The 14,173-nt window shown below is 39.8% G+C and overlaps 1 protein-coding gene across 5 annotated transcripts in view; it reads left to right on the forward strand.

Moving 5' to 3' along the window:
- The window catches only part of Negr1 (neuronal growth regulator 1), a 754,675-nt gene that overhangs the window by 503,921 nt on the left and 236,581 nt on the right, over positions 1 to 14,173 (forward strand). For all 5 annotated transcript variants that reach the window (XM_006501576.3, XM_006501578.3, XM_006501577.2 and 2 more), the window contains exon 4: positions 3,456 to 3,587. In XM_006501576.3, coding sequence (XP_006501639.1) covers positions 3,456 to 3,587 — 132 coding nt within the window. The remainder of the gene's footprint in view (positions 1 to 3,455; positions 3,588 to 14,173) is intronic.

Raw genomic sequence — 14,173 nt, forward strand, 5'->3', positions numbered from 1 at the left:
CTGGTCATTTTTTGTCATGTCAAGGTGTCAATCAGCATGACAACTCTTTCTAAGATTGTTTCTGTGACTATGAAAGTGAAGTGGAGACTTCTTCCAGTGTGGACTTTTAGTTCATGAGATTTCATTTTCATTAAGTGGACACATGATTACTCATTCAGTAAATGTTTATTAAGTATGTGCCATGTGAGGATGACATGACGGGACACAATGACACAATAAGATCTTCATTGTTAGCAGGAGAGGCACTGTGACCAAGAGGCTGCTGTTTACCCTGTTCTTGATTCACCGTTGAAATTGCCACTCACTGGGCAGGCGATGAAGCTCATCACACTGTAAACCTCTGTAGGAGTCATTTTAGGACTAAGTAGACCCCTGTCGCATTTGGGGTTATTGCCTTTGTCTTTTTTCTGCATGTCCGCCAAACCTTGTCCTTATCTTTAACTTTGAAATGGGTTGAGCAGAATTGCACTGATAGACTAAAATGTCTGATTGAATATTTATATAATGACAAACATGGCTCTTAATTTTCCAATCTGGAATTCAGCTCTGGAAAGACCAGCTTTAGAACAGAGCAAAGGTGAGTTCAGAATGGACATCTTACCCACATAAGACAGAGGCCCTGTGCCTATCTTTTATGGCAAGGAATGTAGATGCCACATCAGGCCAAAAGTTGCAATCATCAGGCAGGAAAAGCTATGGGGTGTTCCTGGCAGGTGCCTTTATAGGGATCATATGACTGATGACTGACTGTAGCCTTCACCTCCTTTATCAGGGGTGGGGGGTAGTCATATGACTGATGGCTGACTGTAACATCATATGACTCACTGGCTGTCAACTCAGATCTCATTCTGAGGTAGGGTGAAGAAAGATCTCCAAGTGGCTCTGCAGACTGTGGCATCCATGCCCTTGATAGAGACACACACTCAGTAGATATGAAAGGCATCTCTGGTGCTGGCTGAAGCTATGGTGACATTTCTGCATGGGGCATATTGCATTTTTTCATAGAGTTTGCAGCATTTGTTCTGAACCCATTGCTTCTCCCATTTCACTACATTTATTTATTCTATTATGTATTTTTAAAAAAACTATAATGTTATCTTCTCCTTCCATGAAGATTTACAAACAGATGAAGGTCGGTGATGAAGAAAGAGACATTTTCTTAACTGATGCAGCCACTGACAGATGCACATGCACCTATAAATAACCCCCCACACCATCCATTCCTGTATCAAGAACCCTAGTGGAATTCACCAGGTCACAGGAAAGCAGAGGAGAGTAAAGAGATGAATAGGGATAGAAGAGGGGTAAGAAAGGAAAACAGAGACAAACATGATTGAAATATATTATGTACATGTAAAAAAGTTTGTGGATGAAACTCATTACTGTGTATAATTAATATATGCTAACAAAACCATTAAAATCAACATCAAAGGTCTGTTGTATTTATTCCTAACCTTCAATGCTTTAAAGGCTAATGTTTTTATTCTTGCTATGGTTAAGCAGCAAGAACTAAAGAGCATGTGTGTATAGCCTCCACGTTTAATTTCTTGGTTAATGATTGCATGATTCTTGACCATTCAAACAGGTTGCAGTATGTACCTGGTATGAGTGAGTATTTGTCTTCTAAGTTTCACTTGCTTTATTTGGTTTTTTTTTTCATTTTTATTAGATATTTTCTTTATTTACATGTCAAATCTTATCTCCTTTCCTCATTTCCCCTCCGAAACACCCCCATCCCATCCCCCTCCTCCACCTGCACACTAACCCACCCCTCCCTCTTCCCTGTCCTGGCATTTCCCTACACTAAGTCTTCACAAAGCCAAGGGCCTCTCCTCTCATTGATGTCCCACAAGGCCATCCTCTGTTACATATGCAGCTGAAGTCTCCAGTCCCTCCTTGTGTACTCTTTGGCTGGTGGTCCCTGGGAGCTCTGGGGGTACTGGTTGGTTCATATCATTGTTCCTTTTATGGGAACAATGCAAACCCCTTCAGCTCCTTGGGTCCTTTCTCTAGCTCTTCCACTGGGGACTCTGTAGTCAGTCCAATGGATGGTTGTGAGTTCCACTTGTTTTTACAGAATAATTTAAGTCTTTGAAACTGGAATTGGGAACAAGATAGAAAGAGAGCCACAGGAAAGAGAACTGTGTCCCTGAATAGAGTGTGTGACAGGGACCTTGTCACCAATATTCACCAATTTAGATTGTGAAGTTAACTCTTACTTTGTAATCTTACTTCGACAAACAGTTTGTTGGTCAACTAATATCTCAGAGGCTTAACTCTTTCCATCTACAAATTGAGAGCAACCTGGTAAAAAGCAAAAGAGTTCTATAGACTCTAAACAGTTATATCTTTTATTGGCAAAGTCATGGTCATTCTGAGGGCAAACAGTGATGGAAAATACTGTCCTAGACAGAACCCACAGGGGGTACAGTAATTGACATGCATTCTAGATTTGAGAGGCTGTAACTGAATTTCCTTAGATTTATTGAGCGAATCCCATTAACTTTCTAACTTCTGGGTCATTGTATTTCTGGAAGGATGACAGCATAAAGACAGAGGAAGCCTTGACTTTGGGAAATGCTGTTTAGTGGGAGAATTCCTTGATTCCGAACGCCTTCTGTACGCGTTAAAATGTGAATGCATTTCACAGTCATCTAGAGGAGGGGTGAGAGGACATCACTCTAAGCACCACAGCTTCTCTGTAGATACTCTGTCAGGACCCCAGCTGCCCAATGACTCTGCCTTTGTTTGGGTACAAATCTTATTACTGAAGAAAGGAGTCTTGATTTCCAATCTCATTAACTTGGGGATATTTTTCCATCTGTGATTATGACTTTATATTGTTAATCTACTGTTATTTTTAGTCAAACAGAATGTTTTCACTGGAATAATAAAAAAATAAAGATAATTTGGTTTGTTTGCATAACCACTTAACTCTTAGCTGAGAATCATTAAGCCTCTTCCCTGAGATTCACTGGGTGATTTGCATATAGCACTTACAGAGTGGCTTGCTTGGGAGCTTTGGCAGTTTTGGATAGGGGCTCCTGGTGCTGCTTTTATAGACCTGTGTACTTTCATCAAGCCATCTGTCTGGGAATCATGAGCAGGGAGATGTTTCCCAGGGAAAAGTCAAGTTTAGTTAGGTAAAGTGTCCAGTTGGTATCTTACACTGTATAAAAATTAGTACACACTAAGCAACACTGGTGAATTCCATCCACATTGTGAGGACGTGGTTCAGGGATGTTCTATCTGAAGGACTTTGAAACCAGAACCAATTAAGGAGAACACATGGGCATTCTGCTCTAGAGCCCCCTTTTTCTGCATTTTCTGTTGTGTGTAGAATTATCTGGATAGTAATGTCTGGTAGGAACCACTAAGTTTGTTGTTTTCCTTGAATGAAGCCTCTAACGGCAACAATTAAATGTGTGGCCAATTTTCTGTTATTGTTGTTATAGCAAAACCATTTGAAAATGGACAATATTTGGACATTTATGGAATTACAAGGGACCAGGCTGGGGAGTATGAATGCAGTGCAGAAAACGATGTGTCGTTCCCAGACGTGAAGAAAGTGAGAGTGATCGTGAACTGTAAGTCTCTTTTCTTTATCACCATAACTATTGAAAAATGTCTGAAATTGTTGTGGCTGCTTTATTAGATCATATATCTGCGTGCGCGCACGTGCGCGCACGCGCGCGCGCACACACACACACACACACACACACACACACACACACACACACACGTTTATATGTGTACCATGGCCTTAGCAGATCCCAGCAATGGTTTGATGATATACAGCCTGAAACCTTCCAGTATCATGTTCATGCCCAGCACTTCCAGAGGTCTCACCCTTGTCTCTAAAGCACTGTGATGCTGACTTAGGTCTCACTTGTTGGACACCAGCAGAGGTCCAAGGTGCGGCACTTGATCAGACCTGATGGACACAAGTAGGAAGCAATTCACTGAAAGATGAGAGGGGATGGTGAGGCCTATTAAGTTGGATGATTGAATTTCTAGCTTGGAGACACTGGGAAAATTCGGATCTCATTTCCCCATAAACACTATCATCATGAAGTTAATATGAGCTAGATATTTCACAATGTTGCCCACACCATGACACCACACCCTTTTCAATATGGAAAAAAAGACAACTGCTTGGAGTATTCCACAGCAAATATCCTTGACCTGTGAGTAAAGTTGTCTTTCTTTCAAAATTGTTTCCAGTATTTGATTTTTTTCAAAGAAAATACTTTGGGGATAAGAGTATCTTACCCAAAATGTATACAAGCTATATCTTTTATCTGTTTTTATTCCTTTTATATACTTTTCTACATATGGCCTTTGATGTTAATGTGTAGTATTGATAACCAGATAACATGGAACTGTTATAAATATATCCATAAATACTAATGCCGGTCATCAGCTATTTCATGTGAACATGAGTCTTCCAGTCTCATGAGGCAACTGGTTTTTTTTTTTAATTTTTTATTAACCATTCCATTTGTTTACATATCAAATGATATCACCATTCCAGGTTATCCCACCACAACTTACCCACCCCACATCTACCCTCTCCCCCTCCCCACTCTATGAGGGTGTTCCCCCACCCACCCACTCCTGCCTCACCTCTCCAGCATCCTCCATGCTGGGGCATCAAACCTCCACAGGACCAAGGACCTCCCATCTCATTGATGTTAGGCAAGACCATCCTCTACTACATATGTATCTGGAGCCATGGATCCATCCTTGTACACTCCTTGGTTGGTGGTCTAGTCCCTGAATGCACTGGGTGGTCCAGCCAGCTGACATTGTTTTTCCTATGTGGTTGCAACCCCCATCCACTACTCCATCTTCCCCACCACCAGGGTCCCAGCTCAGTCTGATGGCTGGTTCCAAGCATCCGCATCTGCATTGGTCAGGTGCTGGCAGAACCTCCCAGGGAACAGCCACACCAGGTTCCTATCAGCAGGTGCTGAGGCAACTGTTAACTCTCTGAACACGCCAGGTATTGAGCTGCCCATCAGAGAAGATCACTGTCATCATCTAAAGTTTGTCAGCTGCTGATCTACACATTTTGGGTGAAATTTCTCAATAAGACTGAGCAAGTAAACAGCATACCAGACCAGGAGGCAGTTTTTGACAAATTTTCAGAGTTCTGAGCAAAAAAAAAAAAAAGGCAGAGCCACCCGATAAGACCTTGAGGAGCTCAAAGCTTCCAAGGCTGTGTCAGAAACAGAATCCCAAGGCTGTTGTCTCAGAGGTCAGATTTTGACAAGTTCCTATATTCTTGGCACTTTTATTGCAAAAGATTTCCATTGACTTTAAGGACTTGTATTGCAGAGGGTTGCTGGTTAATCCCTCTGGAATTTAGGAATGGAAGATAACAAACTAACACACAGAGAGAATTAGAACGAGAGAGAAAGAGGGAGATAGAGGGAAAGAAGGAAAGGAGAGAGGGAAAGCGAAAGGGAGAGATAGATCCTGGTCACTGTATTATCATGTGTATTTGCTCTACCCGATTTGATTTTTATGTGGTTGGGAAGGACAAAACAAGGGGTTAATACTAAGAAATGAAACATAATCAAAGCTGTTAAAGAACAAACACTGAGCCCTCAATGCTTCCACTCCCAGGCCCACCAGGTCTTTAAAGAGATGCCTCTGATGGGAGCATGGAACTTCAGTGGCTCTGTGAAATTGTGACATTGGGTTGAGGATCTTTGGGCTTGTACCAAGGTAGCTGGGTCACAAGGTCAATGTAATCTTAGCTTTTGGGGAGCACCACACTGATTTTCACAGCAGTTGTACTAGTTTATGATCACAGGGAAGGTGAATATGAAGCCCTATTTCCTATATCCTTCCTGCATTTGTAGTGTTTTGACTTTTAGCTTTCTCTAAATCATAGTTTCTGGTGCTCAAATGTTTACAAATGTCCCCTGAACAATGTGCTTCACATGAATTTTGTTGAATTTCATTCTTTTCCACTGAGTAGTGTTTGAAGTGCAGGTGTGCAAGAGATAGTATGTGCATTGTGTCTCTTGGCTGTGATAAAGTTTCAAAGTAGTAATCTTGTGAAATTATCAAATCAAATGCCAAAAACTGAGAATCACCTGTGGATTTTACTGAGCTGACTTCACAAAGGAGTGGAGCCAAAGTCCCCCAAACAAACCCTAGTTCACAAAAACTCAGCAGAGCCATGTGGTGGGCACACAATCTCATGTTCATGGTACAATCCAGATGCTCAGGAGAAACATGTGGGTGATTATTCACACAGCTTGGCTGTGCATGAGGAGTCCTGTATATACATATTAAACACACACACACACACACATAAACAGGACACATATGTACATACACACAATAAGCATGCACTAAACACCATCAGCGAGTCAGGGAGAATGGAGGCACCATTAAACCAGGGTGTAGCTAATGGATTTGTATTTGGACAGACTTGTTTTCCTATTGGCATTTGTGTTCCATTCTCACTGGCAGCTTGGTAGGTACTAGGCTCATGATTTTAAAGTAGACAAATGATTGAGTTTCAGAAAGACCATGGGTTGACCTGCAGGGGAAATGCAGCAACAGAACCAGATCCAGCCAGAAGAGAAAAGATAATGTGGAAAACCAGCAGAATGGACTCGTGATTTAGAGAGAGGCTGAGACTGATCATATGATGAATGTCAGTGAAGAATAGCTGCATCCCAGAACTCAGGGTGCAGAAGCCGAGGACGCTGCTCTTCACTAGCAATGCTGGTATCTCAGTGACAGGGACAGAAATGACCAAATCTCTGGTCTTGGAAACATGGGTCCTTATAATCAGGTAGTGTCCATGAGAGAAAACTGTCAGATAAAATGTCTTCCTAGTACCATCTGGCCTCTAACACTCTATGGAAGCTTGACTTCCCCACTCTTGAGTTTCAACAGTCAAGGACATGGGACATGTATTTTACATGAGAGTGTAATAATCAGTCTATGTTTTACACAGGCAAAACTGATATCAATAAGATGTCTACATATAAGGTTGTTTGGTTGCACGAGCAAGTAAGATCTTCATAGACAGGAGTCTCTTGTTCTTCAAGGTTGGTGCTTCCCCCACTTTGTGCAACATGGGATCCACGAAGACCCTGACCATAGTTACTGAGTGACCAAATCATTAGACTAGATTCTCTCAGTTTAATCATTCTATCAGGCAAAAGAGAAGAATCATCAGGTTTTCCTAGTACCTTTTATAGATGGTATATTGATCACATTTTCCCTTTCTTATTATTCTTCTCTCACACTTTACATCCTGACCACAGTTTCTGCTTCATCCACTCTCCCTCCTCCCCTACCTCTCCTCTTCCCCAGATCCAATGTTCCCCATTTCCCTCAAAAAAGAATAGACATCCCAGAAATATCAATCTAACTGAGCATAACAAGATATAATAAGACCAGGCACAAAGCCTCATATCAAGGTTGGAATAGGCAACCCATTAGGAGGGAAAGGGCCCCAAGAACAGGCAAAAGAGTCAGAGACACCCAACACTCCCACTGTTAGAACTCCCATAAGAACACCAAGTACTTCTGCTACCATCCTTATACCAGTATTTTCAAGTGAATTCAGTTAAAAAAAAAAAAAGCCCAATATTCACATAGTGATTTTGATCAATGGGAAAGGACACTAATTCCATTTCATAAAGGTAAGATAATTACCATTTCATAAAGGTAAGTATAGAGAGTTTAAAACATTTAACACACTTCCTGATCTCCAAGAACAAAATATACATTAGTAAAGAAATATATTAATTAGCTGTAAAAATACAAAATACAAACAAATTAAGGTGAAAAGACATCTATGTGACTTCGATTTTGACAATGATAAATTCACATATTGACCATTTCACTCAATATTAGAATGATTTAGCTCACAATTTTCAGTAAATGGAATTGAGTGATTCTTTCTATGGCCAAATAAATAGTAAAGACATTTTTGGGTGTGCAGGGAGCCAAGCTTTTATCCAATATATCAAAGGTGCATATTTGTGCATAATTTTGTATCTGATACATATTCATTTATGCAAATGTGCACTTTATCTTCCAATATAACTAGCTCCAGACATGTGGACTAGAATGTTCCAATTAGGTTGACTTAGCACAGTTGCTCCAAAGCCAGAAGCAAGAGGCCACAAGAGACAGGCAGCAGGAGAAGCTCCAAGAGATCCAACCAGTGCTCTTGGGCTAGTCATAAAGTTCTTCCCAAAATCTTGGACAATTTGTTCAGAGATTCCAATGTTATATCTGGAAGAAATTGCAACTATCAGCCTTGATGCAGTCAGGATTCAGCATTCAGAGGTTGAATGGAGCAAGAAGACCTCAGGCACCTGTAGTGGGACACATAGGATTATCTAAGATACTATTCAACTTTTGTTTTTTCTATTTCTGCATCTATAATATTCCCTATTCATTTATTCCAGATGAGGCCTCAGGCTGAGACCCAGTCTTCAAGAAGTTAGTTATATAGGATTGGGGAATATATAGTTATAATTCAGTGTAGCAAATCTGAAGCTGCACTAATCCTAAGGTGCTATATATAGCTGTTAGCAACACACCACACAACCTTAGAATATCTAAAGGGTCTTGATGCCAAAGGGCATTTATTATTATTATTTATTATTAACAAAAGGGAGAATTCATACATGAAAGCAGCAACAGCAGGATGTGCTTAACCTCACAGGAGGCAGAAGACAGGACGTGACCATTCAGTAGGGCTTCAATGGTCTAGCTGTAGTACAGAAGGAAGTCAGCAGTGAGAAGGAAGGGCGCTCCATTGAAGGATGGGTACCTTCCTCAAGGAAGGGTACCTCAGAAGAGAAGATGGACTCCTCTGAGAACCATGAAACCTCAGAGGAGACACAGCTGGGAGCTTGTGAATTCAGTGGGGATGCTCAGATCCAATGCTCAGTGATCAAAGAAAGAATAACTTGGGGTGATTAACTATTCAGAGAAACATCTGCATATTAAGTAAGTATATTTGCATATTCTTATTTCCTACATCTGCAGAGAAAGACTTGGGAGATTTCTGGTTTGTCATTGCAAGGGTAAGGCAGAGAAAAATTGTAATGCCAAGAGCAAAACATGGGGCTGTGAGTAGCTCCAGGTCTGGAGCAAACTGCAGAAACCTTGTCAGTGAACGCTAGAGATGTGTTGCTAATCAGCCACAGGGCATGGCTTTTCACAACAAATCTCCCCAAGAAAAAATATCTAAAAGGACTTAGAATAGAACTTTCCCTTTTCTCTTTGTGGCGTTCATAGTGTGAGAGGTCCAAGGTTATGGTTGTGTGCACATAATCCTGAGATGCAACTGAGTTAAATTTTTGTTCCTTTGTTTTACACACTCAACATCACTTTCATTAACAATGAACATGAGGAAATTTTTTTAAAATCATGATTCCAGGACTCAAATATATTCTCCCAAACTCTTAAGATTTGGGAAAGGGCTTTAGAGTTATAGGTCTGTGAAAATCAGAATGTCTCTGTGATAATGAAATATTCATTCTTTAACTATTTTCTTCCTTTTTCTAAAATTGAAAAATGAAGCCATTTTATTGCTTCAACATATGACCAAAACTTTTTCTTGATAAGGATTTATGTGTATTCATTTTCATTTTTAGTTCTTTCTTGGTTGATATCTGAAATTTCAGAAAAATAATATATAAGTTATAAGTGTAACAGAGCCAGAACAAACACTAGCATTAAAAAAAAAAATTTCAAAGAGGAGGAAAGTGCTCGAGGTTGAAAATTATTCCATGCTAAATTGAAGCATTAAGGTTAGGGAAGAAATAACAACAGCAACACGTCTCTGCGGCTTTATCATTTAGATGTATGGTCTCCTGTTCTGGTGAGCTGCCAGAGGGTCAGATTCTGAAAGCTACCAAGTTATTTCATCATGTATTCTTCAAATGACCTAGAAGCTTCAGAATTTACATCAGCCAATATAAATCTGCTGTTTATAAGTCTGAATTTATTTAAATCCAGCATGCTCCAAAAGCATGTATATCATGGCACATAAATCATAGAATTGAAATTTTTAACTCAATCTTTGAGACTTATTTGTAGACTAACTAGAGTAATAGCATTAGTCTTAAGTCTTTACCATATTGATACAATTAAACGCTGTAACACTCACTGATATGTTTGTGTCTGATAGTATGTCAGTATTTGTGAAGTATGGATGAATGCCCACTGAAAGAGTGTATGGCAGTAATGTCACTGTGCACAAAGGTTTAGAAAGAAAATCAGAACAAAGAGACCAGACTGTCAGAAGCATCCTTTGTGCACACAAACTCCTCTGTGCCCACAAGCTCCTTTGTGCACATAATCTCCTTCCCTGTTTATTTGGACATTTGGTTATTCTCACTTACTCTCTCCCATCATTAGCAAATTACATTCTTTTCTGATTGCCTCTTAAATTTTTCCTCTTTATGTTTCTCTCATCTTTTTCCCACATGTGAAAAAAATGCTAAACTACCTTGGGAAATAATTTTTGCCATGAGGCATAGCAATATAGTTAATATATATCATTTTAATCACTAAACTATAGACTATATTATATCTACTATGAATAAATGGGCACAGCTGCTTTTTGAATACTGACTAAGTCACAATAAAATTTTAAGTTTGAGGGTTACAGGATAAGGACATTAAGACCCAGCAGAAAATAAAACAACTGAATTATATTTTTATCTTATTACTTTAACTGATTGTCCAACTTTGGACAAAATATTAAAGCATGTTAGTTTGATTTCATCTTTTCATTAAAAAATAATGGAGCCATTTTGTGGTATTGCCAACACCTGAGATTCTGATATGTTCCTTTGATATTAATTGATGCATCCCTGGAAGAATGGAAGAGAGCCCAGCAGGTAACAAGATGAAGCCTTAAGACCACTAGACCACTGTTCAGCTTCATGGTGATTTAGGTTTTGGTTTGTTGCTGTTGTTTGTTGGTTGGTTTGTTTGTCCGTTTAATTTTGCTTGGTGACTTCTTAGAGAAAGTAAACCTGATAATTTACTTCTTTGGTGCATTGCTAGCAAACTTAAGCAGCCTGTTTGTTGTCTAGTACTAATGCCTGTAAACAACAAGAAAAACAAAGGAGAAATAGATTTCAGAGTAATATGGTTAGGACAGCTGTCAGCATAGTGAAAGATGACATGACAGAGGCAGAATTTATAGTCATGTGAACAGAGGACAAACCCTACTCTGTCCCCTCCTAACTCTAGAGTACTCAGGAAACCAGTGTTTCTCTCAAGGCTCAGTCTTCTTTTATAAGATCCTGAAGGTAGTTGTGCTCTTCCGAGAGACTTCTTGAAAATTCAACTGCAAAATTTACAAAAACCATAGAGTTACTATCTTACATCTGAGTATGAAGACCCCTGTAATCTGCCTGAATCCCAGGCAGTGAGGCACAGGCTTCTGCACACAGGATCTGTGACAGGTCACCCCAGCTTTCTAGCCACATCCTTCCATTTGCTGTTATGGAACCAATGAATCCTGTGAAAATTTATTTAACTGTGATGTGGGGACTATGGGGGTTATTTACCTGAGTTCATACACAAAACGACTTAGTGTGTATGGGTATTAACACCACTTATATTGACTAATTACCAGTTAGTGAAATAAAAATACATACATTCCTGAAAAGCAATAACTTCCTCCATCCAATGAATGGATACAGTTGAACCTTCACAGCTTTAGAAAGCAGATCACATGCTTCACAGGGGGGGCAGGGGGGGTTGGAACTGAACCTTAAAAGTCTGATTTTAGGACTGTGGTTACCTTCATTGTAACTCACTGTCTCCAAGGAAATTGAAAAAGGAACCTAATTAATTCTTACAAATTGCTAACTCTGTCGACATTTGTGAAGATGAAGGTTGAAGGAAAGAAGACAGGACTGCAGAGTGAGAGAAGGAGTTGAATCATCCAAATGGGTGCAGGTGCTGCCAGAATGGCTGACGCTGAAAAAAAAATGTGGAAAGAGAGAAAATGAGGGTTTTCTGTAGATAAAGAAAACAATCACAATAAATAATCCTCAGGAATCACACAGCACTCAAAACAGCTTTGTTCACATCTCTCCCGAAATGAGAGCCTTTGTGTAATGGCGAGCATAACAGGGCGAACCTCAGCACCCTGTGGTCTGCTGCCACCACACAGTGAATTTAACAGCAGTGCACAAAAATTAAAATAAAATGAAAACTTCAGAAAAATGCCTAGTGAGCCAGGAATATAAAACAGTTGTGGATTTCATAGGTAGAATGAAAGATGACAGTTCTACCTAACACGTTTAGAGTGGGTTGTTTTAAATGTGTTGATTTGTGCCGATAGCGGTAAGGCATTGATTGTCTGTTTACTTGGAAGTGGTTTGGTGGCAATTGTAAAACAGAATAGAGTCTGTTTGCCCTCAAGTAGTGCAAAGTTAGGGATACTATTTTGGATACAATTTCTAGGTCATTAAGTAATACAACAGGATCTACCAACATTACACAAGTAGTTTTTCTGCCATAATCATACTTTGTCTAAAAAAAATGGGAGTACTCTGCACCCTAAGAAATGTTAGGAGGGTCCTTGCACATAGCATGTCCTTGTAGCCCCCCTCCATGGCAGGCAGGTGAGAAGCCATTGATAATTGGTTCATAAATGCCTCATTCATTGATGTCACTTCCTCTCTGTAAGAATATTGCCTTTACAGCTCTGTTTCTCTCTGCTGATGAGAAAGGACTTTGGAACTCTGTACCATTCACCTGCAGACCCCATCTTTACTAAAGTGGCCCATAAATGTCTCTGTCCAGCCAGACAGGAAAGAGAATCATAGACATGAGTGTTTACTACTCAGTCTGTGTCGCACTGAGGAAGGAGTGTTTGTAGTCATGTAACACTAAGATGGCATGTTGCCCTTCAGAATCTTGTTCCAGCCCTTTATTTTTATTTCTTTGTGTGTGTTTGTTCCATGAACTCTTATTATTCTTAAGATGTTCATACTATTTTCCACAAACAATTATATAGTCACTAAAATAATGAAATATATAGTTTAGAATAGTTTTATGAATTACAAATCAGTAAGAAAAACACAAAAAGGCCCACAACAAGGCAATGACAAATTATAGATTTATATGTATGTAAAATATGTATAATTTTGCATGTAAGCCTGTGCTATCTGGTGGGCAATAGAAAATACTTTCTACTTTTATGAGCCTAGAGTTCTTTGATTGTAGCCAGGTCATGGACAAAAGGATCAAAGGCCAAATAGATATTTGTAGGGAGGCCTTGAATTGACAAAAAAAAAAAAATTATTGGATAAAGAAAACATCCAAACATGAGTGTCATTAAGCATTTGTTACCTATAATAATTTTTTATGTTTTTTTTCTTTTTTAAACTTTTTATTAGAAGTTTTCTTCATTTACATTTTAAATGCTCTCCTCTTTCCTAGTTTCTGCTCCAAAAGTCCCCTATACCCTGCCCCGCCCTGCTCCCCAACCCACCCACTCCCACTTCCTGGCCCTGGCATTCCCCTCTACTGAGGCATATAATCTTCACAAGACCAAGGGTCTCTCCTCCCATTGATGGCCTCCAGCCCTTGATTTACATCCTTACTACCAAGGCCATGTGCTCTGTCATGGCTGCAGGATGTTTGACTCTCAGATTAACTAAGAAGCTGAGCAGAAGTGGTGGAGGCTACTTCCAGGCAGGACTCTTTATCACTTCCTGTGAGCTGTGCATTGCTTGCTTCCCATTCCTTATCGCAGGGACAGTGACATCAGCCATGAACATGAGTACTATATGCTGAAGGCTGCACTGGACTACCATCAAGGCCCTGGGTGAACAGAAAAGAGGAGATTTCTACTTCTCCCCACCCATTCTGGTTATCACCCTTTGCTGACATAAAGTATTCTTGATTTTGAGATGAGCAAGCATTAAACTCTTGCCAACTGATATATGCTTGCATCTCTCTTTGCTAAATGTAGCCTCTTCCAACTACTACAATGGAGAATACAGGCAGGAACACCCTGGATAAAATATAACTCATGTGCTTTTGTCCCTACTTCAAATGTTTTGCCTACAAGAAACCATAAAAGCTGTCATAGAGGAGTACAGGCTCCTCTGCTGCCCTGGAGCTGCAGAACCAACTGAATTTCTGTTTG

This window comes from Mus musculus, chromosome 3, assembly GCF_000001635.26.
Source record: "Mus musculus strain C57BL/6J chromosome 3, GRCm38.p6 C57BL/6J".
In the NCBI taxonomy this organism is placed as follows: Eukaryota; Metazoa; Chordata; class Mammalia; order Rodentia; family Muridae; genus Mus; species Mus musculus.